The sequence below is a fragment of the Oncorhynchus keta genome, chromosome 11, assembly GCF_023373465.1.
Source record: "Oncorhynchus keta strain PuntledgeMale-10-30-2019 chromosome 11, Oket_V2, whole genome shotgun sequence".
Taxonomy (NCBI): domain Eukaryota; kingdom Metazoa; phylum Chordata; class Actinopteri; order Salmoniformes; family Salmonidae; genus Oncorhynchus; species Oncorhynchus keta.
The window spans coordinates 5,243,418-5,270,688 of NC_068431.1; the positions used below are offsets into that span (position 1 = coordinate 5,243,418).

Sequence of the window (27,271 nt, forward strand, 5' to 3'; positions counted from 1 at the left end):
ACACACACACACACACACACACACACACACACACACACACACACACACACACAGCACACAAACAGCAAGGATGGAGAGACATGGTGCGGGGCTTAAACTTGTTATGGCTTCAATCCCACTACCGAGATCGATATGACAACTCCCAGTGAAAATAGAGGGCGCCAAATTCAAACCACAGACATCTCATAATTACAATTCCTAAAACATACATGTGTTTTACATCATTTTAAAGGTAATCTTGTTGTTAATCCCACCAAAGTGTCCGATTTCAAATAGTATTTTCAGTTAAAGCACTACAAACGATTATGTTCGGTCTCCACCAAACCACAATAAGCACAGCCATTTTCCAGTAAAATACAGCCTTCACAAAAAGTGGAAATAAAAATTAATCACATGTATGTTTTGTTTGATAACGTTCAAATTTATATAAAAAAAATCTGAGTTGGCGTATTAGATTCACCAGTTCCAAAAACATCAAATGTGTACCGGCTGGTTTCTTCCTCTTCCTCTTCCTCTGATCGGACCAAGATGCACTGTGGTAAGTACCGGCTGGTTTCTTCCTCTTCCTCAGATCGGACCAAGATGCGGTAAGTGTCCATGTTATAATAAGAAAAACTCAACATGAACAGAAAATATAAAAACAATAAATGTGAACAAACCGAAACGGTCCCGTAAGTCAGTCAGAAGGATCCAATGCACAGTGTGGTAAGTACCGGCTGGTTTCTTCCTCTAATCGGACCAAGATGCAGTGTGGTAAGTGTTCATTATATTTATTTATAGCTCAGAACACTAAATAATAAAACAACAAAGAGAACGAAATGAAACCGAAACAGTCCTGTACGGTGCACACACAAAACACAGAACAGAAAATAAACACCCACGAAACACAGGTGGAAAAAGGCTACCTAACTAACGACACCTGCCTCTGATTGAGAACCATACTAGGCCAAACACAGAAATAGAAAGACAGAGAGACACAAAACATAGACTGCCCTCCCCCCCCAACTCACGCCCTGACCATACTAAAATAAAGACAAAAAAAACTAAAATAAAGGTCAGAACATGACAAATTGATTTCTTACGGTGCCAATAAGTTCCATTCATTTTTTGTCCATTTCAGCAGGTTATTCCCTTACAGTTATGAGTGAACATGGAGTACAGGAGGTACCTAAGAACGCACTCCTGAGGGGCCCTTGTGTTGAGGGTCAGCGTGGTGGATGTGTTGTTACCTACTCTTACCACCTGGGGGCTGACCGTCAGGAAGTCCAGGATCCAGTTGCAGAGGGAGGTGTTTAGTCTCAGGTTCCTTAGCTTAGTGATGCGTTTTGAGGGCACTATGGTGTTGAACGCTGAGCTGTAGTCAATGAACGCCACTGTTCTATCCTGCCGGTACAGTGTATAAACAACCAGTATGTTGATAGTGTCGTCGTTCAGCCACGACTCCGTGAAGCATAAGATGTTACCTTAACAAATGGGGGGCAGCTGTTAATCAGAACATAATTCCCAGATGCTCAAAGTACGAACAGGATGTCCCAAACCTACTTTTGCCAAATCCCATGACCAACTGGCACAATTTGGGTCGGCTATGGATGTTTCCTTGTCAGAGGCCCTTGTTTCGCTTGTCTTCTAACGTCTCGACATTCCACGAGGGGCTTCACCTCAACAAGCAGAGGATTCTCTACCACAACACGAGCCCATCCAACAGTTCTCCCAGGTCAACTATGCCCGTTTGTCACGTCCCAGACAAATAGGACGGGTCTCCACCCAAATGCTGTGGCTTCCTCATTCCAGTGCTCCCTCTATTTTGCTCATCAGATAGGAGCCCCACCACGGAGAGGTCCAAAAAATGCCACAGTTATTTTCCTGCTGACTGGACGGGTGTTGGAGTGGGCCACGGCCGCTGTGATTGGCTCAGTGTTCTGTCACTCATGGAGAAATTCAAAACTGTTGGGTGCTGTCATAGAGTTACATTAGAAGTGCCCATCCAAGAAGGCTCAAGTTCATTGGCCACAGAAAATGACGTCAAATCACGTTATATCTACAGTAGCTTTGATTGGACTGAGCATGTCAACATCATATTTTTATAATCTTAGCTAATCTTAGAATCAAGCGACAATCTACTGGCTAATCCTGTTTAATCCTTGTCATATGAAGATAAATTATAGATAAAACGGATCACTGCTTATTGGACATAAACATTTACACAAGTTGGAAATCGCAAATTCAACAATGAGTGGTTTGGAAAGAACCAGTGGCGAACTGCAAGCATTGCAAAGCAACCAGTAGCCTGCTATTCAGTGGAGTAGGTGTGGTCCCTAGTCTGGATTTAAGGGTCTCTTTCCAAGCTTAAAATGATAAAGATTCAACATTGGCCAAAAACATCAATAAATCTAGCTCCGACTGGGAAAACACATTTTGAAATTTGGAATTGTAAGTCTGGGAACTCTGGCCTCTTTCTACGACCTGAAGATCTCTGATGTCATCCTGATTCGACCTTGTTATCTTTCCCCCAAGAGTTCCCAGTTGTCTTGAAAGCACCATAAATCCAGAGAATGACAGAATTTGAAAAGGTTTCATGACACAATTTGCCCACGAGAGGACCACCGTGCCGTGCCACCTTCCTGTTCAAGTGAGGACAGCACAGCAAGGTGAGTCCAAAATTTATTCTGTGCTGCTGCATAAATAATGTAATATGCCAGGAGATATCTATACTGTAACTAAGAAGGTCATATAAAATGGATGTTGTGTTCACTGCCAGCTGTTAGTGGCCCATGTGCCTTTTCCACCTAAACCTTTACACCTACTCTTCTGACCTGGTGGTGCACATGTAGCCTATAACCTGTTTAGAGAAATGGAATCATTGAATATTGTAAGACCTTTCATTGTCTGCTTATATGCCCCCATGTATTTATCCAACAGCTCTGACTTGGTGTACAGGAGAACAATGTAAGAACGGCCCATGTTCAGAATTCTGTCGCTGTACATTTCAAAAGTGCTGAACAAATGGTTTTTATTGAATACCTCCCATATTAGCTCATTCATGTCTTATTTGAAATTACAGATTGCCTCTTATGCGGTCGTCGTCCCCTTATGCAATAATTTCTACATCTCCATTGTCCGTAGAAACATGTGCAAGTGAGCCATATCAGCTGTGTTTATTTAAGGGCAGTAAATGAGGCTGAATGAACTGTTTCACTGCCAGACAAGGCATCCCTGATAGCCAGGTGTAGCAGTGGTAAGATGTTGGACTGCTTTAAGGAAGGATTAACTGTTTCACTGCCAGACAAGGCTCCCCTGATAGCCAGGTGTAGCAGTGGTAAGATGTTGGACTGCTTTAAGGAAGGATTAACTGTTTCACTGCCAGACAAGGCTCCACAGATAGCCAGGTGTAGCAGTGGTAAGATGTTGGACTGCTTTAAGGAAGGATTAACTGTTTCACTGCCAGACAAGGCTCTCCTGATAGCCAGGTGTAGCAGTGGTAAGATGTTGGACTGCTTTAAGGAAAGGATTAACTGTTTCACTGTATGATAAACAGAGGATAATGTATGATAAACAGAGGATAATGTATAATAAACAGAGGACAATGTATAATAAACAGAGGATAATGTATGATAAACAGATGATAATGTATGATAAACAGACGATCATGTATGATAAACAGAGGATAATGTATGATAAACAGACGATCACGTGATAAACATGGATAATGATAAACAGAGGATAATGTATGATAAACAGAGGATAATGTATAATAAACAGAGGATAATGTATGATAAACAGTGGATAATCTATAATAAACAGAGGATAATGTATGATAAACAGTGGATAATCTATGATAAACAGAGGAGAATGTATGATAAACAGTGGACAATGTATAATAAACAGAGGATAATGTATGATAATCATATGATAATGTATAACAAACAGAGGATTATGTATGATAAACAGAGGATACTGTATGATAAACAGAGGATACTGTATGATAAGCAGAGGATAATGTATGATAAACAGAGGATAATGTATGATAAAAGGGGAGGTGTAATGTCGAGTTTGGAATCAGGAAGCTTCAGTTTGTGAGTTTAATAATAAGGAACGTAAGAACGATACAAGACAAGAGAAACGACAACGGGAAACAGAGCATATTCTACCTGACAACTGATAGAAACAGAGCATATTCTACCTGACAACTGATAGAAACAGAGCATATTCTACCTGACAACTGATAGCGGTAGGAGTGCTCTATAAAGGGTAAGTAAATCAGGGAGTAAATGAAGTCAGGTGTGACTGATGATGAGACCGGTGACGATTTTAGCATGTGTAGCGTCTTGCTGGGACAAACAAAACAAGACACTCTGCCCTCTGCCCCCCTCCCCCTCCCCTCTTCTCCTCCACATTATCCATCCATACTGGTTGAGAGTTAATCAGACAGCACAATTAACTGGCTTGTTTAAAATTAGATTTACTGTTTGTTACGATACTATAAAAATACAAATAAATGCTATTTTCAGAATGTCAAGCGAACAACGAGATCCACTCAGTAGACTGACACGCAAGTCATATTTTAAAGATGAAACAGATATATATTTTTATACAATGATACAGAACCACGTGTGTGTGAGTCTCGTCTAGTGATAACAGCTACAGTGTTGAGTTGTCTGTTATATTCATTATATATCATAACCCTGAATTAACATGTTATATATCTGAATTAACAGATGTCATAACTCTGAATTAACATGTTATATATCTGAATTAACATGTCATAACTCTGAATTAACATGTTATATATCTGAATTAACATGTCATAACTCTGAATTAACAGGTCATAACTCTGAATTAACATATTTATATATCTGAATTAACATGTCATAACTCTGGAGTAACATGTTATATATCTGAATTAACAGGTCATAACTCTGAATTAACATGGTATATATCTGAATTAACAGGTCATAACTCTGAATTAACATGTTATATATCTGAATTAACAGGTCATAACTCTGAATTAACAGGTCATAACTCTGAATTAACATGTTATATATCTGAATTAACATGTCATAACTCTGAATTAACATGTTATATATCTGAATTAATTTAGGTCAACAACTCTGAATTAACATGTTATATATCTGAATTAACAGGTCATAACTCTGAATTAACAGGTCATAACTCTGAATTAACATGTTATATATCTGAATTAACAGGTCATAACTCTGAATTAACATGTTATATATCTGAATTAACAGGTCATAACTCTGAATTAACAGGTCATTACCCTGAATTAACAGTCATAACCCTGAATTAACATGTTATATATCTGAATTAACATGTCATAACCCTGAATTAACATGTTATAACCCTGAATTAATATGTTATAACCCTGAATAACATGTTATATATCTGAATTAACAGGTCATAACTCTGAATTAACATGTTATATATCTGAATTAACAGGTCCCCTGATAACTCTGAATTAACATGTTATATATCTGAATTAACAGGTCATAACTCTGAATTAACATGTTATATATCTGAATGAACATGTCACTAACTCTGAATTAACATGTTTCATATATCTGAATTAACAGGTCATTACCCTGAAATAACATGTTATAACCCTGAATTAACATGTTATATATCTGAATTAACATGTTATATATCTGAATTAACAGGTCATTACCCTGAATTAACAGGTCATAACTCTGAATTAACATAGGATATATCTGAATTAACAGGTCATAACTCTGAATTAACAGGTCATTACCCTGAAATAACATGTTATAACCCTGAATTAACATGTTTATATATCTGAATAACATGTTATATATCTGAATTAACAGGTCATTACCCTGAAATAACATGTTATATATCTGAATTAACAGGTCATTACCCTGAATTAACATGTTATAACCCTGAATTAACAGGTCATTACCCTGAAATAACATGTTATATATCTGAATTAACAGGTCATTACCTGAATTAACATGTTATATATCTGAATTAACAGAGTCATAACTCTGAATTAACAGGTCATTACCCTGAAATAACATGTTATAACCCTGAATTAACATGTTATATATCTGAATTAACATGTTATATATCTGCATTAACAGGTCATTACCCTGAATTAACAGGTCATAACTCTGAATTAACATGTTATATATATGAATTAACAGGTCATAACTCTGAATTAACAGGTCATTACCCTGAAATAACATGTTATAACCCTGAATTAACATGTTATATATCTGAATTAACATGTTATATATCTGAATTAACAGGTCATTACCCTGAAATAACATGTTATAACCCTGAATAACATGTTATATATCTGAATTAACAGGTCATTACCCTGAATTAACATGTTATAACCCTGAATTAACAGAGGATCATTACCCTGAAATAACATGTTATATATCTGAATTAACAGGTCATTACCCTGAATTAACATGTTATATATCTGAATTAACAGGTCATAACTCTGAATTAACAGGTCATTACCTGAAATAACATGTTATAACCTGAATTAACATGTTATATATCTGAATAACATGTTATATATCTGAATTAACAGGTCATTACCCTGAATTAACAGGTCATAACTCTGAATTAACATGTTATATATCTGATTAACAGAGTCATAACTCTGAATTAACAGGTCATTACCCTGAAATAACATGTTATAACCCTGAATTAACATGTTATATATCTGAATTAACATGTTATATATCTGAATTAACAGGTCATTACCCTGAAATAACATATTTATAACCCTGAATTAACATGTTATATATCTGAATTAACAGGTCATACCCTGAAATAACATGTTATAACCTGAATTAACATATTATATATCTGAATTAACATGTTATATATCTGAATTAACAGGTCATTACCCTGAATTAACATGTTATAACCCTGAATTAACAGGTCATTACCCTGAAATAACATGTTATATATCTGAATTAACAGGTCATTACCCTGAATTAACATGTTATATATCTGAATTAACAGGTCAAAACTCTGAATTAACAGGTCATTACCCTGAAATAACATGTTTATCCTGAATTAACATGTTATATATCTGAATTAACATGTTATATATCACAATTAACAGGTCATTACCCTGAATTAACAGGTCATAACTCTGAATTAACATGTTATATATCTGAATGTAACAGGTCATAACTCTGAATTAACAGGTCATTACCCTGAAATAACATGTTATAACCCTGAATTAACATGTTATATATCTGAATTAACATGTTATATATCTGAATTAACAGGTCATTTACCCTGAAATAACATGTTATAACCTGAATTAACATGTTATATATCTGAATTAACAGGTCATTACCCTGAATTAACATATTATAACCCTGAATTAACAGGTCATTACCCTGAAATAACATGTTATATATCTGAATTAACAGGTCATTACCCTGAATTAACATGTTATATATCTGAATTAACATGTTATAACCCTGAATTAACAGGTCATTACCCTGAATTAACATGTTATAACCCTGAATTAACAGGTCATTTACCCTGAAATAACATGTTATATATCTGAATTAACATGTTATAACCCTGAATTAACATGTTATAACCTGAATTAACATGTTATAACCCTGAATTAACATGTCATTACCCTGAAATAACATGTTTATATATCTGAATTAACATGTTATAACCTAACCCCTCGTCTATTGATGACAGGCAGAATGTTGTTCTTCCAGCCCTGTTCCCAGCACCCCAGGATGGCTATCCTACTTGTATTATAACATGTTATAACCCTATAACCCCCAGTGTGTGGTATCTCATCTAGTGATAACAGCCACGGTGTTGGGTTTCCGCGGTTCTGTCCGGCTATTCCCACAACGCTGTCTCCATCGCCCCAGGATGGTTTTCTGATCTCCTTGGTCCTGAAACAGTAGATGAACGGGTTGGCCACTGGGGGAACAGGCTGTAGAATAGAAGGACCACATCAGAACAAGTTGACTTTGTCAGTTGCCGCGGAAAAATAAATATTTTTGCGTTTTACAAACCCCCTTGAAAACACTAACACACCCCTGGAGCAGCTTTATTGTCCATTTGATTCAAACGTAAATGAGTATTCTGCCCTTTTCCCAAACCCTAGAAATGTGGCGCACCTCTCTAATCTGTGGTCTACCTACCTATACATGAGGCTGAGGCAGACGGAGATCAGGGAGTAATTGTCACGTTGGGCATGTAGGGCGTGGAGTAGACTATGAAGCGGGGGATGTAGTAGATAAGAATGAGACATCCCTGAGTACCACAGGTAGAAGAAGGTTTTCCGTCTGCCCTGGGATAGAGAGGAGAAAGTTGGAGAAAATCGCTCAGTGGGTTAGGGTTAGGGCAGAGAGACCCGGTGGGTTAGGGTTAGGAGCAGGAAGACCCGGTGGGTTAGGGGTTAGGGCAGGAAGACCCGGTGGGTTAGGGGTTAGGGCAGAGAGACCCGGTGGGTTAGGGGTTAGGGCAGGAAGACCCGGTGGGTTAGGGGGTTAGGGCAGGAAGACCCGGTGGGTTAGGGGTTAGGGCAGAGCGACCCGGTGGGTTAGGGTTAGGGCAGGAAGACCCGGTGGGTTAGGGGGTTAGGGCAGGAAGACCCGGTGGGTTAGGGGTTAGGGCAGAGACCCAGTGGGTTAGGGTTAAGGCAGAGACCCGGTGGGTTAGGGGTTAGAGCAGAGAGACACAGTGGGTTAGGGTTAGGACAGAGACACAGTGGGTTAGGGGTTAGGGCAGGAAGACCCGGTGGGTTAGGGGTTAGGGCAGAGAGACCCGGTGGGTTAGGGGTTAGGGCAGAGAGACCCGGTGGGTTAGGGGGTAGGGCAGAGAGACCCGGAGGGTTAGGGGGTTAGGACAGAGATATGGTGGGTTAGGGGTTAGGGCAGAGAGACACAGTGGGTTAGGGGTTAGGGCAGGAAGACCCGGTGGGTTAGGGGTTAGGGCAGAGAGACACAGTGGGTTAGGGTTAGGGCAGACACAGTGGGTTAGGGTTAGGACAGAGATATGGTGGGTTAGGGCAGAGACCCGGTGGGTTTGGGGTTAGGACAGAGAGACACAGTGGGTTAGGGGTTAGGGCAGAGAGAGACCCGGTGGGTTAGGGGTTAGGGCAGAGAGACACAGTGGGTTAGGGGTTAGGGCAGAGAGACCCGGTGGGTTAGGGGTTAGGGCAGAGACACAGTGGGTTAGGGGTTACGGCAGAGAGATGTAGTGGGTTAGGGGTTAGGGCAGAGAGACACAGTGGGTTAGGGTTAGGGCAGAGAGACACAGTGGGTTAGGGTTAGGACAGAGAGATATGGTGGGTTAGGGCAGAGAGACCCGGTGGGTTTGGGGTTAGGACAGAGAGACACAGTGGGTTAGGGGTTAGGACAGAGAGATATAGTGGGTTAGGGTCAGGACAGAGATATGTAGTGGGTTAGGACAGAGATATGGTGGGTTAGGGTTAGGGCAGAGAGATATAGTGGGTAAGGACAGATAGATTTAGTGGGTTAGATGTAGTGGGTTAGGACAGAGATGTAGTGGGCTAGGACAGAGAGATGTAGTGGGTTAGGGTTAGGACAGAGATGTAGTGGGTTAGGGTTAGGACAGAGAGATGTAGTGGGTTAGGGTTAGGACAGAGATATAGTGGGTTAGGGTTAGGACAGAGAGATGTAGTGGGTTAGGGTTAGGACAGAGAGACATAGTGGGTTAGGGTTAGGACAGAGAGATATAGTGGGTTAGGACAGAGAGATGTAGTGGGTTAGGACAGAGATGTAGTGGGTTAGGACAGAGAGATGTAGTGGGTTATGGATTAGGACAGAGAGATATAGTGGGTTAGGACAGAGAAATGTAGTGGGTTAGGACAGAGACATAGTGGGTTAGGACAGACAGATGTAGTGGGTTAGGACAGAGAGATGTAGTGGGTTAGGGTTAGGACAGAGAGATATAGTGGGTTAGGGTCAGGACAGAGATATTTAGTGGGTTAGGGTTAGGACAGAGCGATATAGTGGGTTAGGGTTAGGACAGAGAGATGTAGTGGGTTAGGACAGAGAGATGTAGTAGGTTAGGGTTAGGACAGAGATATAGTGGGTTAGGGTTAGGACAGAGATGTAGTGGGTTAGGGTTAGGACAGAGAGATGTAGTGGGTTAGGGTTAGGACAGAGAGATGTAGTGGGTTAGGGTTAGGACAGAGAGATGTAGTGGGTTAGGGTTAGGACAGAGATATAGTGGGTTAGGGTTAGGACAGAGATATGTAGTGGGTTAGGGTTAGGACAGAGAGAGATGCAGTGGGTTAGGGTTAGGACAGAGATATAGTGGGTTAGGGTCAGGACAGAGACATGTAGTGGGTTAGGACAGAGAGATGTAGTGGGTTAGGACAGAGACATAGTGGGTTAGGACAGAGAGATGTATTGGGTTAGGGTTAGGACAGAGAGATGTAGTGGGTTAGGACAGAGAGACACAGTGGGTTAGGGTTAGGACAGAGATGTAGTGGGTTAGGGTTAGGACAGAGGAATGTAGTGGGTTAGGACAGAGAGACATAGTGGGTTAGGAGTTAGGACAGAGAGATATAGTGGGTTAGGACAGTTAGGACAGAGATATGTAGTGGGTTAGGGTTAGGACAGAGAGATATAGTGGGTTAGGGTTAGGACAGACAGATGTAGTGGGTTAGGGTTAGGACAGAGATATGTAGTGGGTTAGGGTTAGGACAGAGAGATGTAGTGGGTTAGGGTTAGGACAGAGATATGTAGTGGGTTAGGGTTAGGACAGAGAGATGTAGTGGGTTAGGGTTAGGACAGAGAGATGTAGTGGGTTAGGGTTAGGACAGAGAGATATAGTGGGTTAGGGTCAGGACAGAGATATGTAGTGGGTTAGGGTTAGGACAGAGATATATAGTGGGTTAGGGTTAGGACAGAGAGATGTAGTAGGTTAGGACAGAGAAATGTAGTGGATTAGGGTTAGGACAGAGATATATAGTGGGTTAGGACAGAGAGATGTAGTGGGTTAGGGGTTAGGACAGAGATGCAGTGGGTTAGGACAGAGATGCAGTGGGTTGGACAGAGAGATGTAGTGGGTTAGGGTTAGGACAGAGAGATGTAGTGGGTTAAGGTTAGGACAGAGAGATGTAGTGGGTTAGGGTTAGGACAGAGAGATATAGTGGGTTAGGGTTAGGACAGAGATGTAGTGGGTTAGGGTTAGGACAGAGATGTAGTGGGTTAGGGTTAGTATAGAGATATGTAGTGGGTTATGGATTAGGGTTAGCGGAATGGGCTAGGGTTAGGGGTAAGGTGTAGGACAGAGTAGTTGGAATTAGGGACACAAGCACAACCCCCCTCCAACCCATACACATCCAGCCCCACCTTCCAAACACACTGTCTCTGACCTGTGCGTTGGCCATGCGCATCACGGTGACGATGATGCTGATGTAGGAGAAGATGATAAGGGAGAGGGGGGACGAGGAGGACAAACATGGCCAGCCCATAGGAGCTATTATTGATCACCACCATGTTGGAGCAGGACAGCCTAGTCAGTGCTATAGCATCACAGTAGACATGGAGGATACGGTTGGGACCACAGAATGACACTTTCTGGGAGATAAACAAACAAACACAGTCATTGTCAATGTCAACCCGGCCCAGATCCCAAAGTGCACCATAGGTTCTAAAGATCAGGTCAACGCTACTTTCTGGGAGGTGAATAAGAGTTTAGAGAAGTGTCATTCCCAATCAATAAGATTAATTTATAGGCCTTTTACACCAGTAATGTCCATTAAAGACGAACATAGATCACAAAGAGCAAACAGAATCGTAGTGTCAGGAAGTGGGTTTCCTGTCACAACTTGTAGGCTTGTTTACGCGCCGCTGTGCGGATTGTTGTTAACCTTTCTTCGCTACCTGCCTACCTGCCTGCCTGTCTACCTGCCTACCTGCCTATCTGCCTACCTGCCTACCTGCCTACCTGCCTACCTGCCTACCTGCCTACCTGCCTACCTGCCTACCTGCCTACCTGTCTACCTGCCTACCTGCCTATCCGCCTACCCGCCTATCTGCCTACCTGCCTACCTGCCTACCTGCCTACCTGCCTACCTGCCTATCTGCCTACCTGCCTACCCGCCTATCCGCCTACCCGCCTACCTGCCTACCTGCCTACCTGCCTACCAGCCAACTTTACGGTTTTACTTTTTAAAATACCGTTTTATATAATTTTATTTTTCCCCTCACTCAACCTTTTCATTCAATTTTTCACCCCGGACTCTTTATCTGGGCCGGGGTTCATCAAGACCTCCGCCAGTCGAAGCTAAGTAGTAACATTAACGTTATGCCTTCTAATTGCAGTCGCTGTACTCATAATATACAGGAGAAATATCGCCTTATGGCGAGGATAGCTGTGCTGCAAGCCCAGCTTCAGACACAATCGTTAGGCAAGGGTCATTTAAGTGTAGGAAAGGACAAAACAGCGTCTGTGCCACCAATAAATGCAGAGAGTAGTATAAATCCCTTCGCACAGCCTCCGCAGCCTCACAATTTCTCATGGCTTCTGGAGGGAAATGCTGTTGGAATGCACAACTGGTGTCACTCATTCAGACGACAAACTTTCAACCGTTTTTCCCTATTAAGAAACGGGTCGGAGTCAGAGGCTGAGCCTTCTCTGGTCTCTACTCCTCCCATTAATGGGTCTGAGACACCGAAGCTTCCCACCATTAGCTCTGACAAATTGAAAACCTTAGTCATTGGCGACTCCATTACCCGCAGTATTAGACTTAAAACGAATCATCCAGCGATCATACACTGTTTACCAGGGGCAGGGCTACCGCGTTAAGGCTAATCTGAAGATGGTGCTGGCTAAAGCTAAAACTGGTGAGTGTAGAGAGAATAGGGATATTGTTATCCATGTCGGCACCAACAATGTTGGATGAAACAGTCAGTGGTCACCCAAGAGCATCATAGCTTCAGCGTGTAAATCAGCTAGAAAGATGTGTCGGCATCGAGTAATTGTCTCTGGCCCCCTCCCAGTTAGGGGAGTGATGAGCTCTACAGTAGAGTCTCACAACTCAATCGCTAGTTGAAAACTGTTTTCTGCCCCTCCCAAAAGATGGCATTTGTAGATAGTGGCCCTCTTTCTGGACTCACCCACAAACAGGACCAAGCCTGGTCTGCTGAGGAGTAACGGACTCCTCCTAGCTGGAGATTGCTCATCTTATCTACGAACATAGACAGGGCTCTAACTCCCTAGCTCCACAATGAGATAGGCTGCATGCCAGGCAGCACGCTGACTGAAACATGGCTTAAGCCTGATGAATTTACTGTGTTAAATGAGGCCTTGCCTCCTGGTTACACAAGTGACCGTAACATTCTGATAGCAAATTTCAATTGACAAAAAAACAAGCTTCTAGTCATGAAATCTATGCAGCCTACTCCATCACTTTTTTTATAGCTACTGTTTACAGGCCTCCTGGGCCATATACAGCGTTCCTCACTGAGTTCCCTAATTCCTATCGGACCTTGTAGTCATGAGAATATTGTAACTTTTTGGTGACTTCAATAGTCACGTGGAAAAGTCCACAGACCCACTCCAAAGGCTTTCGAAGCCATCATCGACTCAGTGGGTTTTGGCCAACATGTCTCTGGACCCACTCACTGTCACAGTCATACTCTGGACCTAGTTTTGTCCCATGGAATAAATGTTGTGGATCTTAATGTTTTTCCTCATAATCCTGGACTATCGGACCACCATTGTATTACGTTTGCAATCGCAACAAATAATCTGCTCAGACTCCAACCAAGGAGTATCAAAAGCTGTGCTATAAATTCTCAGACAACACAAAGATTCCTAGATGCCCTTCAGACTCCCTCCACCTACCAAGGACGTCAGAGGACAAACATCAGTTACCCACCTAACTAAGGAACTCAATTTAACCTTCCGTAATACCCTAGATGCAGTCGCACCCCTAAAAACAAAAAACATTTGTCATGAGAAACTAGCTCCCTGGTATACAGAAAATAACCGTGCTCTGAAGCAAGCTTCCAGAAAATTGGACCGAAAATGGCGCTCCGCCAAACTGGAAGTCTTCGTTAGCTTGGAAAGACAGTACCTTAAAGTATCGAAGAGCCCTCACTGCTGCTCGATCATCTATTTTCTAACTTAATTGAGGAAAATAAGAACAATCCGAAATTCCTTTTTGATACTGTATGAAAGCTGACTAAAAAGCAGCATTCCCCAAGAGAGGATGACTTTCACTTCTGCAGTGATAAATTCATGAACTTCTTTGAGGGAAAGATTATGATTATGAGAAAGCAAATTACGGACTCCTCTTTAAATCTGCGTATTTCTCCAAAGCTCAGTTGTCCTGAGTCTGCACAACTCTGCCAGGACCTAGGATCAAGGGAGACACTAAAGTGTTTTAGTACTATATCTCTTAACACAATGATGAAAATAATCATGGCCTCTAAAACTTCAAGCTGCATACTGGACCCTATTCCAACTAATCTACTGAAAGAGCTGCTTCCTGTGCTTGGCCCTCCTATGTTGAACATAATAAATGGCTCTCTATCCACCGGATGTGTACCAAACTCACTAAAAGTGGCAGTAATAAAGCCTCTCTTGAAAAAGCCAAACCTTGACCCAGAAAATATAAAAAAATATCGGCCTATATCGAATCTTCCATTCCTCTCAAAAAAAAAAAATCAAAAGCTGTTGTGCAGCAACTCACTGCCTTCCTGAAGACAAACAATGTATACGCAATGCTTCAGTCTGGTTTTAGAACCCCATCACTAGCACTGAGACTGCACTCATTAAGGTGGTAAATTACCTTTAATGGTGTCAGACCGAGGCTCTGCATCTGTCCTCGTGCTCAAGACCTTAGTGCTGCTTTTGATACCATCGATCACCACATTCTTTTGGAGAGATTGGAAACCCAAGCTGGTCTACACTGACAAGTTCTGGCCTGGTTTAGATCTTATCTGTCGGAAAGATATCAATTTGTCTCTGTGGATGGTTTGTCCTGACAAATCAACTGTATATTTCAGTGTTCATCAAAGCTCCGTTTTAGGACCACTATTGGTTTCACTTCATAGTTTACTTCTTGGTGATGTCATTTGGAAACATAATGTTAACTTTCACTGGTACGTGAATGACACACAGCTGTACATTTCGATGAAACATGGTGAAGCCCCAAAATTGCCCTCCCTGGAAGCCTGTGTTTCAGACATAAGGAAGTGGATGGCGGCATATTTAAAAGTTTTAAACTTGGAAAAAACAGAGATGCTTGTTCTAGGTCCCAAGAAACAAAGAGAACTTCTGTTGAATCTGACAATTCATCTTGATGGTTGTACAGTCATATCAAATAAAACTGTGAAGGACCTCAAATTTACTCTGGACCCTGATCTCTCTTTTTGACGAACATATCAAGACTGTTTCAAGGACAGCTTTTTTCCATCTACGTAACATTGCAAAAATCAGAAACTTTCTGTCCAAAATGATGCAGAAAAAATGAATCCATGCTTTTGTTACTTCTAGGTTAGACTACTGCAATGCTCTACTTTCCGGTTACCCGGATAAAGCACTAAATAAACTTCAGTTAGTGCTAAATACGGCTGCTAGAATCCTGACTAGAAGCAAAACATTTGATCATATTACTCCAGTGCTAGTCTCCCTACACTGGCTTCCTGTTAAGGCAAGGGCTGATTTCAAGGTTTTGCAAAAAATATATATAAATTTGTTTGATTGAATGATTAATTGAATGATTGATTGAATGATTGAAGGAACAACTCCCTCCCCTGGGACGCTCGCATCGATGAGGCAGAGTCCATTCGGTGTTGTGATTCTGAACAATCAGAGATTCAGCAAAAATAATTCTAGGTCTTGTTTTGAGATGTTTTGACTGTCCATGCTAATGTGGCTGATATTCTCTAGCTAGCTATCCAAAAATCTGTAGCGATGTATTTGAGAGACAACAATTGTTCATTTATGTGCAATTCATTTGGAGACTAAATCTAGTTTCCCCAATAGTGGCACACATGCTTAACAACCAAGCCATCAATATCACGACAGTACCCTGCTGAAGTCTATGGTGACGATGCCAGGTGCCACTTGGGCTGATATCCAGGAAGACTGTTAGACCACTCATTGTCGGTTGGTCATCAACATAGGATATCTGGAAAGGAGAGAGCAGGGGACGGAGGGAGAGAGAGGAGGTATGGGGGAGAGAAGAAGAGAGAGAGAGAGAGAGAGAGGGATGGTGAGAGGGGAGAGAAGTTGAGAGTGAGATGGGGAAAGAGGAAGAGTATGGGGAGATAAGAAGAGGGGAGAGAGTGAGAGAGGGATGGGGAGATAGGGAGAGAAAGAAGAAAGTGAGATGGGGAAGAGGAAGGTACTTGAGGGGAGAGAAGAAGGAAGAGAGATTGAGAGAGGGATGGTGAGATGGGGAGAGAAGAAAGAGAGTGAGAGAGGATGGTGAGATGGGGAGAAAGAAGAGAGTGAGATGGGGAAGAAGAAGAGAAGAAAGAGAGAAGAGAGATTGAGAGAGGATGAGTGAGATGGGGAGATGAAGGGATGGTGAGATGGGGAGAGAAGAAGAGAGTGAGATGGGGAAGAGGAAGGTACGGGGGAGAGAAGAAGAAAGGGAGAGAGTGAGAGAGGATGGTGAAGATGGGGAGAGAAGAAGAGGGGAGAGAGTGAGAGAGGATGGTGAGAGGAGAGAAGAAGAGGGGGAGAGAGTGAGAGAGGATGGTGAGAGGGGAGAGAAGAAGAGGGGACAGAGTGAGAGAGGATGGTGAGATGTGGAGAAAGATGAGGAGAAAGAGGGATGGGGGGGAGGACCAAAAAAATAGTGGTTCTCCCATTTCACTTGTATGTATTTTTCATCAATGACATCATAACTCATATTAATGAGATATTGTTGTTGTTACCTGATAGCCAGGTACCGGCCCATAGCTATGTTTATCATGATGAGAGGGTTAAGGTTAGGGGTAGGGGGAATAGGGGATACCTAGTCAGTTGTACAACTGAATGCAATCAACTGAAATGTGTCTTCTGCATTTAACCCAACCCCTCTGAATCAGAGAGATGTGGGGTGCTGCCTTTATATAGATCTATGTTACCTGAGAGGGTGACATATTCCCAGGTACCGGTCCTTAGCCATGGTCATCATAATGAGAGAGTTAGGTTTAGGGTTATATAGATCTATGTTACCTGAGAGGGTGACATATTCCCAGGTACCGGTCCATAGCCATGGTCATCATAATGAGAGAGTTAGGTTTAGGGTTATATAGATCTATGTTACCTGAGAGGGTGACATATTCCCAGGTACCGGTCCATAGCCATGGTCATCATAATGAGAGAGTTAGGTTTAGGGTTATATAGATCTATGTTACCTGAGAGGGTGACATATTGCCAGGTACCGGTCCATAGCCATGGTCAACATAATGAGAGAGTTGAGCGTTCCAAAATAGTGGATCATTTGTTCCTGGAACATGCAGGTATGGAAGGAGATCCTCCCGTCGTTCCACCACCACCGAGCTATCAGATTGGGAAGGGCCACTGTGGCAAAACCTAGAGAGGTGGGAAGGGGAGAGGAGGGGGAAGGAGAGGTGGGAAGGGGAGAGGAGGGGGAAGGAGAGGTGGGAAGGGAGAGGAGGGAAGGAGAGGTGGGAAGGGGAGAGGGAGGAGGAGGAGGAGGAGGAGGGAAGGGAGAGGAGGGGAAGGAGAGGTGGGAAGGGTGGAGGAGGGGGGAAGGAGAGGTGGGAAGGGGAGAGGAGGGGGAAGGAGAGGTGGGAAGGGGAGGGGAGGAGAGGTGGGAAGGGGAGGGGAGAGGAGGGAAGGAGAGGTGGGAATGGGAAAGGAGGAGGGAGGAAGGAGAGGTGGGAAGGGGGAGAGGAGGGGAAGGAGAGGTGGGAAGGGGAGGAGGGGGGGAGAGAGGTGGGAAGGGGTGGAGGAGGGGTAAGGAGAGGTGGGAAGGGAGAGGAGGGGAAGGAGAGGTGGGAAGGGTGGAGGAGGGGAAGGAGAGGTGGGAAGGGTGGAGGAGGGGGAAGGAGAGGTGGGAAGGGGGAGAGGAGGGGAAGGAGGGTGGGACATTTTTGGAGGAAGGGGAAGGAGGGAGGAGGTGGGAAATGGAGAGAGGAGGAAAAGGAGAGAGGTGGGAAGGGGAGAGGAGGGAAGGAGGAGGTGGGAAGGAGGAGAGGGGAAGGAGAGGTGGGAAGGGTGGAGGAGGGGGAAGGAGAGGTGGGAAGAGGGGAGAGGAGGAGGAAGGAGAGGTGGGAAAGGGAGAGGAGGGGGAAGGAGAGGTGGGAAGGGGAGGAGAGGAGGGGGAAGGAAGGAGGAGGTGGAAGGGGTGGGAAGGGGAGAGGAGGGGAAGGAGAGATGGGAAGGGGGAGGAGGAGGGGAAGGTGGGAAGGGTGGAGAAGGAAGGAGAGGAGGGTGGGAAGGAGAGGGGAAGGAGGTGGGAAGGGTGGAGGAGGGGAAGGAGAGGTGGGAAAAGGGGAGAGGAGGAAGGAGAGGTGGGAAGGGTGGAGGAGGGAAGGAGAGGTGGGAAGAGAGGGAGAGGAGGGGAAGGAGAAGTGGGAGAGGGTGGAGGGGAGGGGAAGGAGAGGTGGGAAGGGGAGAGGAGGGAAGGAGGTGGGAAGGGTGGAGGAGGGGAAGGAGAGGAGAGGTGGGAAGGGAGAGAGGACGGGGAAAAGGAGAGGTGGGAAGGGTGGAGGAGGGGGAAGGAGAAGTGGGAAGGGAGAGGAGGGAAGGAGAGGTGGGAAAGGGTGGAGGAGGAAGGAAGGAGAGGTTGGAAGGGGAGAGGAGGGGAAGGAGAGGTGGGAAGGGGTGGAGGAGGGGGAAGGAGAGGTGGGAAGGGGAGAGAGGAGGGGGAAGGAGAGGTGGGAAGGGTGGAGGGAGGGGAGGAGAGGAGAGGGGGGGAAATGGAAGGGTGGGAGGAGGGGGAAGAGAGGTGGGAAATGGAGAGGAGGGGGAGGAAGGGGAGAGGTGGGAAGGAGAGGTGGAAGGGTGGGAGAGGGAGGAGGGGAGGAGAGGTGGGGAGTCGAGGTGAGGCGGGAAAGGGAGATGGGATGGGGGAGAGGAGGGGGGAGTAGAGGTGGGTAGGGGAGAGGTGGGGAGTAGAGGGAGGCGGGAAAGGGAGATGTGGGTAGGGAGAGGAGGGGAGTAGAGGTGGGTAGGGAGAGAGTAGGGAGGGTGGAGAGACCACATTAGACTATTGAGACACAGACAGGAAGGGAAGGAGATCCTCAACCTAGAGTTGTAGCCACTGACTCTAAGAGGGAAAATAGACACAGCGACCCTGTTAAAATGACCTTCATTGGATGGAGGTCATCACCGATTAAAGACAACACATTTGTACATACTGACTGTGACGTCAGAGAGGGACTCTCCATGTGATTAAAGGAGGCAGGTATTGGGACACATTTTAACAGCACACTCTTTCTCTCATGAGCTCGCCTCTCTCATTGATGTCTGTGCCCAGCAAGACACATTTAAACTCCCTCAGCAGTCTAATTGGGGAAGGAAGGAGCAAGACAGAGTTCACATTTAAAAAGAACAGACATTCTAACATGACTCCTTTATCTGACAGAACCAGGCTGAGCATCTTACCTATATCTGACAGAACCAGACTGAGCATCTTACCTATATCTGACAGAACCAGGCTGAGAATATAAACTATATCTGACAGAACCAGGCTGAGCATCTTACTTATATCTGACAGAACCATGCTGACATCTTACTTATATCTGACAGAACCAGACTGAGAATATAAACTATATCTGACAGAACCAGGCTGAGTATCTTACCTATATCTGACAGAACCAGGCTGAGTATCTAACCTATATCTGACAGAACCAGACTGAGCATCTTACCTATATCTGACAGAACCAGGCTGAGTATATAAACTATATCTGACAGAACCAGACTGAGTATATAAACTATATCTGACAGAACCAGGCTGAAAGTATCTAACCTATATCTGACAGAACCAGACTGAGTATATAAACTATATCTGACAGAGCCAGGCTGAGCATCTTACCTATATCCGACAGAACCAGGCTGAGTATCTAACATATATCCGACAGAACCAGGCTGAGCATCTTACCTATATCTGACAGAACCAGGCTGAGCATCTTACCTATATCTGACAGAACCATGCTGAGCATCTTACCTATATCTGACAGAGAACCAGGCTGAAATATCTAACCTATATCTGACAGAACCAGATAGAGTATATAAACTATATCTGACAGAACCAGGCTGAGCATCTTACCTATATCTGACAGAACCAGGCTGAGCATCTTACCTATATCTGACAGAGCCAGGCTGAGCATCTTACCTATATCTGACAGAACCAGGCTGAGAATCTAACCTATATCTGACAGAACCAGGCTGAGCATCTTACCTATATCTGACAGAACCAGGCTGAGCATCTTACCTATATCTGACAGAACCAGGCTGAGCATCTTACCTATATCTGACAGAACCATGCTGAGCATCTTACCTATATCTGACAGAACCAGGCTGAGAATATAACCTATATCTGACAGAACCAGGCTGAGCATCTTACCTATATCTGACAGAACCAGACTGAGTATATAAACTATATCTGACAGAACCAGGCTGAGCATCTTACCTATATCTGACAGAACCAGGCTGAGCATCTTACCTATATCTGACAGAACCATGCTGGAGCATCTTACCTATATCTGACAGAACCAGGCTGAGTATCTAACCTATATCTGACAGAACCAGACTGAGTATATAAACTATATCTGACAGAACCATGCTGGGTTATCTTACCTATATCTGACAGAACCAGGCTGAGCATCTTACCTATATCTGACAGAACCAGACTGAGTATATAAACTATATCTGACAGAACCAGGCTGAGTATCTTACCTATATCTGACAGAGCCAGGCTGAGCATGATGATGTACATGGGTTTCTGCAGGCTGTGCTCCAGGGCAAACAGCACAGCCAGCGGAAGTTCCCCACCACCGTGGTCACATAGACGCAGAAGAAGAACCAGGCCACCAGATGGAAGAAGGATGGATGGAGCCCGGGAAGCCCACGATCACAAACTCTGACACACGTGTGTAGTTCTCATCTCCCTCAAACATACTGTATTGGGGAAGGTGGGGGAGGGAGGGATGAGAGAGACAAAATCAGAGAAAACCTCTCATACATGAAGATAGATAGACACTAAAGCCTATCCTGAAATGGTTAATTACTCATCTAAAATAGTTTTAGCTGCAGGAGAGAGAGAGAGAGAGAGAGAGAGAGAGAGAGAGAGAGAGAGAGAGAGAGAATAGAGATGTTGAAGAACCTGTTTGATCTCTCTCCATCCTCACCTCACGTAACAGACATGAAGTGACACAAATATAAAGAGACAACCTACATCTCTCCATCCTTACCTCCTCCCAGCCTTATACAGAGCCCCCAGAGCCAATAAAAAACCTGTGTGATGTCACTGTGTCCCGTTCATGACAGATCCTCCCCAGCCTTATACCCAGCATGCCCTTTTGAAAGGACAGCCAGTTTTTAATGTGAACAGCCAATAAAAAACCTGGTGTAATGTGTAATGTGAACCCTGGTGTAATGTGAACATGCTGATGTCACTGTTGTCATGGTGTAATGTGAACATGGTGTAATGTGTAATGTGAACAATTCATGTCCCTCACAGAATCATTTCATCCCTGGCCAGAGCTGGTGGCAATGTCTTCTCTATCAGAACAGATATGGTGGACTGTGAACACAGTTTTAATGTGAACACAGTTTTAATGTAAACATGGTGTAATGTAAACATGGTGTAATGTGAACACAGTTTTAATGTGAACACAGTTTTAATGTGAACATGGTGTAATGTGTGGTGTAATGTGAACATGGTGTAATGTGTAATGTGAACATGGTGTAATGTGTAATGTGAACATGGTGTAATGTGAACATGGTGTAATGTGTAATGTGAACATGGTGTAATGTGTAATGTGAACATGGTGTAATGTGAACATGGTGTAATGTGAACATGGTGTAATGTGAACATGGTGTAATGTGAACATGGTGTAATGTGTAATGTGAACATGGTGTAATGTGAACATGGTGTAATGTGAACATGGTGTAATGTGTAATGTGAACAGTTTTAATGTGAACATGGTGTAATGTGTGGTGTAATGTGAACAGTTTTAATGTGAACATGGTGTAATGTGTAATGTGAACAGTTTTAATGTAAACATGGTGTAATGTGAACATGGTGTAATGTGAACATGGTGTAATGTGTAATGTGAACATGGTGTAATGTGAACATGGTGTAATGTGAACATGGTGTAATGTGAACATGGTGTAATGTGAACATGGTGTAATGTGAACATGGTGTAATGTGAACACTGTGTAATGTGAACATGGTGTAATGTGAACACGGTGTAATGTGAAACATGGTGTAATGTGAACATGGTGTAATGTGAACACGGTGGTGTAATGTGAACATGGTGTAATGTGTAATGTGTAACACTGTGTAATGTGAACATGGTGTAATGTGGGTATGACAATGTGTAATGTGAACTGTGTAATGTGAACATGGTGTAATGTGAACATGGTGTAATGAACATGAACATGGTGTAATGTGAACATGGTGTAATGTGTAATGTGAACATGGTGTAATGTGTGGTGTAATGTGAACATGGTGTAATGTGAACATGGTGTAATGTGAACACGGTGTAATGTGAACATGGTGTAATGTGAATGTAATAATATGAGAACATGGTGTAATGTGTAATGTGAACATTGTGTGTAATGTGTAATGTGAACATGTTGTAATGTGAACATGGTGTAATGTGAACATGGTGTAATGTGAACATGGTGTAATGTGTAATGTGAACATGGTGTAATGTGTAATGTGAATGAACATGGTGTAATGTGAACATGGTGTAATGTGAACATGGTGTAATGTGAACATGGTGTAATGTGTAATGTGATTGGTGTAATGTGTAATGTGAACACAGTGTAATGTGAACATGGTGTAATGTGTAATGTGAACATGGTGTAATGTGAACATGGTGTAATGTGAACATGGTGTAATGTGAACATGGTGTAATGTGTAATGTGAACATGGTGTAATGTGAACATGGTGTAATGGTGTAATGTGAACACAGTGTAATGTGAACATGGTGTAATGTGTAATGTGAAACATGGTGTAATGTGAACGTGGTGTAATGTGTAACATGGTGTAATGTGAACATGGTGTAATGTGAACATGGTGTAATGTGAACATGGTGTAATGTGGTAATGTGAACACAGTGTAATGTGAACATGGTGTAATGTGAACATGGTGTAATGTGAACATGGTGTAATGTGAACATGGTGTAATGTGAACATGGTGTAATGTGAACATGGTGTAATGTGAACACGGTGTAATGTGTAATGTGATGTGAACATGGTGTAATGTGAACATGGTGAACAATGTGTAATGTGAACACGGTGTAATGTGTAATGTGAACATGGTGTAATGTAGACATGGTGTAATGTGAACATGGTGTAATGTGTAATGTGAACATGGTGTAATGTGAACATGGTGTAATGTGTAATGTGAACATGGTGTAATGTGAACATGGTGTAATGTGAACATGGTGTAATGTGAACACGGTGTAATGTGTAATGTGAACATGGTGTAATGTGTACATGGTGTAATGTGAATGTGAACATGGTGCTAATGTGAACACGGTGTAATGTGTAATGTGAACATGGTGTAATGTGAACATGGTGTAATGTGTGGTGTAATGTGTAATGTGAACATGGTGTAATGTGCGGTGTATGTGAACATGGTGTAATGGCTGTAATGTGAACATGGTGTAATGTGAACATGAGTGTATGTGAACATGGTGTAATGTGTAATGAACATGGTGTAATATGAAACGTAATTATATGTGTAATGTGAACATGGTGTAGTATGAACATAGTGTAATGTGAACATGGTATGAAATGTGAACATGGTGTAATGGGCATGGTGTAATGTGTAATGTGAAACATGGTGTAATGTGAGCATGGTGTAATGTGTAATGTAGACATGGTGTAATGTAATGTGAACATGGTGTAATGTGAACGTGGTGTAATGTGTAATGTGAACATGGTGTAATGTGAACATGGTGTAATGTGTAATGTGAACATGGTGTAATGTGTAATGTGAACATGGTGTAATGTGAACATGGTGTAATGTGTAATGTGAACATGGTGTAATGTGAACATGGTGTAATGTGTAATGTGAACATGGTGTAATGTGAACATGGTGTAATGTGTAATGTGAACATGGTGTAATGTGTAATGTGAACATGGTGTAATGTGAACATGGTGTAATGTGTAATGTGAACATGGTGTAATGTGAACATGGTGTAATGTGAACATGGTGTAATGTGAACATGGTGTAATGTAATGTGAACATGGTGTAATGTGAACATGTAATGTGTAATGTGAACATGGTGTAATGTGAACATGGTGTAATGTGAACATGGTGTAATGTGTAATGTGAACATGGTGTAATGTGAACATGTGTAATGTGTAATGTGAACATGGTGTAATGTGTAATGTGAACATGGTGTAATGTGAACATGGTGTAATGTGAACATGGTGTAATGTGTAATGTGAACATGGTGTAATGTGTAATGTGAACATGGTGTAATGTGAACATGGTGTAATGAACACGGTGTAATGTGAACATGGTGTAATGTGAACATGGTGTAATGTGTAATGTGAACATGGTGTAATGTGAACATGGTGTAATGTGTAATGTGAAACATGGTGTAATGTGAACACAGTGTAATGTGTAATGTGAACATGGTGTAATATGAACACGGTGTAATATGCCATGTAATGGTGTAATGTGAACATGGTGTAATGTGAACATGGTGTAATGTGAACATGGTGTAATGTATGTGAACAGTGTAATGTGTAATGGTGTATGTGAACATGGTGTAAGTGTAATGTGAACATGGTGTATTGTATTGGTGTAATGTGTAATGTGAACATGGTGTAATGTGAACATGGTGTATGTGAACATGGTGTAATGTGAACATGGTGTAATGTGTAATGTGAACATGGTGTAATGTGTAATGTAGACATGGTGTAATGTGAACATGGTGTAATGTGAACATGGTGTATATGTGTAATGTGAACACGGTGTAATGTGTAATGTGAACACGGTGTAATGTGAACACGGTGTAATGTGAACATGGTTTTAATGTAATGAACATGGTGTAATGTGAACATGGTGTAATGTGAACATGGTGTAATGTAGAACGCATGGTGTAATGTGTATGTGAACATGGTGTAATGTGTAATGTGATGAGCGGTGTAATGTGAACATGGTGTAATGTGTAATGTGAACACAGTGTAATATGAGCATGGTGTAATGTGAACATGGTGTAATGTGAACACGATTATGAAAATGTGAACATGGTGTAATGTGAACATGGTGTAATGTGAACGTGGTGTAATGTGAAGACACGGTGTAATGTGTACATGGTGTAATGAAACATGGTGTAATGTGAACATGGTGTAATGTGAACATGGTGTAATGTGAACATGGTGTAATGTAACATTACAGTGTAATGTGTAATGTAGACATGGTGTAATGCGAACATGGTGTAATGTGTACATGGTGTAATGTGAACACGGTGTAATATGTGTGAACATGGTGTAATGTAAGGAGCATGGTGTAATGTGTAATGTGAACATGGTGTAATGTGAACATGGTGTAATGTGTAATGTGAACATGGTGTAATGTGAACATGGTGTGATGTGTAATGTGAACATGGTGTAATGTGAACATGGTGTAATGTGTAATGTGAACATGGTGTAATGTGAACATGGTGTAATGTGTAATGAACATGGTGTAATGTAGACATGGTGTAATGTGAACATGGTGTAATGTGAACATGGTGTAATGTGAACACGGTGTAATGTGTAATGTGAACATGGTGTAATTTGTAATGTGAACATGGTGTAATGTGAACATGGTGTAATGTGTAATGTGTAATGTGAACATGGTGCTAATGTGAACATGGTGTAATGTGAACATGGTGTAATGTGTAATGTGAACATGGTGTAATGTGTAATGTGAACATGGTGTAATGTGAACATGGTGGTGTAATGTGAACATGGTGTAATGTGTGGTGTAATGTGTAGACATGGTGTAATGTGTACATGGTATAATGTGAACATGGTGTAATGAATGTGAACATGGTGTAATGTGTGTAATGTATGTGAGCATGGTGTAATGTGTAATGTGAACATGGTGTAATGTGAATGTAGACATGGTGTAATGTGTAATGTGAACATGGTGTAATGTGAACATGGTGTAATGTGTAATGTGAACATGGTGTAATGTGAACATGTGAACATGGTGTAAATGGTGTATGAACATGATGTAATGTGTAATGTGAACACAGTTTTAATGTGTAATGTGAACATGGTGTAATGTGAACACGGTGTAATGTGAACATGGTGTAATGTGTACATGGTGTAATGTGAGCATGGTGTAATGTGAACACGTAATGTGTAATGTGAACATGATGTAATGTGTAATGTGAACATGTAATGTGTAATGTGTAATGTGAATGATGTAATGTGAACATAGTGTAATGTGTAACATGGTGTGGTGTAATGTGAACATGGTGTAATGTGAACATGGTGTAATGTGTAATGTGAACATGGTGTAATGTGAACATGGTGTAATGTGTAACATGGGTGTAATGTGTAACATGGTGTAATGTAATGGTGTAATGTGTAATGTGAACATGGTGTAATGTGAACATGGTGTAATGTGAACATGGTGTAATGTGTAATGGTGTAATGTGAACATGGTGTAATGTGAGCATGGTGTAATGTGTAATGTGGAGCATGGTGTAATGTGAACACGGTGTAATGTGTGAACATGGTGTAATGTGTAACATGTGTGGTGTAATGTGAACATGGTGTAATGTGAATGTGTAATGTGAACACGGTGTAATGTGTAATGTGAACATGGTGTAATGAACATGGTGTAACACGGTGTAATGTGAACATGGTGTAATGTGTAATGTGAACATGGTGTAATGTGAACATGGTGTAACACGGTGTAATGTGAACATGGTGTAATGTGAACATGGTGTAATGTGTAATGTGAACATGGTGTAATGTGAACGTGGTGGCAATGTGTAATGTGAACATGGTGTAATGTGAACATGGTGTAATATGAACATGGTGTAATGTGAACATGGTGTAATGTGAACATGGTGAAGCATGGTGTAATGTGAACATG

General features: G+C 42.3%; 1 protein-coding gene and 1 pseudogene across 1 annotated transcript; one reads left to right on the forward strand and one right to left on the reverse strand.

Moving 5' to 3' along the window:
- Positions 1-582: 582 nt before the first annotated feature.
- Positions 583-7,552, forward strand: LOC127906217 (uncharacterized). Its single transcript, XM_052457499.1, has 11 exons — positions 583-587; positions 4,716-4,822; positions 4,950-5,054; positions 5,142-5,267; positions 5,413-5,454; positions 6,177-6,281; positions 6,473-6,493; positions 6,659-6,742; positions 6,931-7,014; positions 7,182-7,286; positions 7,392-7,552. Exons 1-11 carry the CDS (start codon positions 583-585, stop codon positions 7,550-7,552), a joined length of 945 nt encoding a protein of 314 aa, XP_052313459.1.
- Positions 7,553-8,205: 653 nt separating this feature from the next.
- Positions 8,206-21,107, reverse strand: LOC127906218 (olfactory receptor 1500-like; annotated as a pseudogene).
- Positions 21,108-27,271: the final 6,164 nt, after the last annotated feature.

What these genes read in the sequence shown, in the direction of transcription:
- LOC127906217 (XM_052457499.1), top strand. An exon ending in TTATATATCTGAATTAACAG is followed by an intron (nt 5,455 to 6,176) that starts GTCCCCTGATAA and finishes ATGAATTAACAG; the next exon opens with GTCATAACTCTGAATTAACA. An exon ending in TTATATATCTGAATTAACAG is followed by an intron (nt 7,015 to 7,181) that starts GTCAAAACTCTG and finishes TGAATGTAACAG; the next exon opens with GTCATAACTCTGAATTAACA.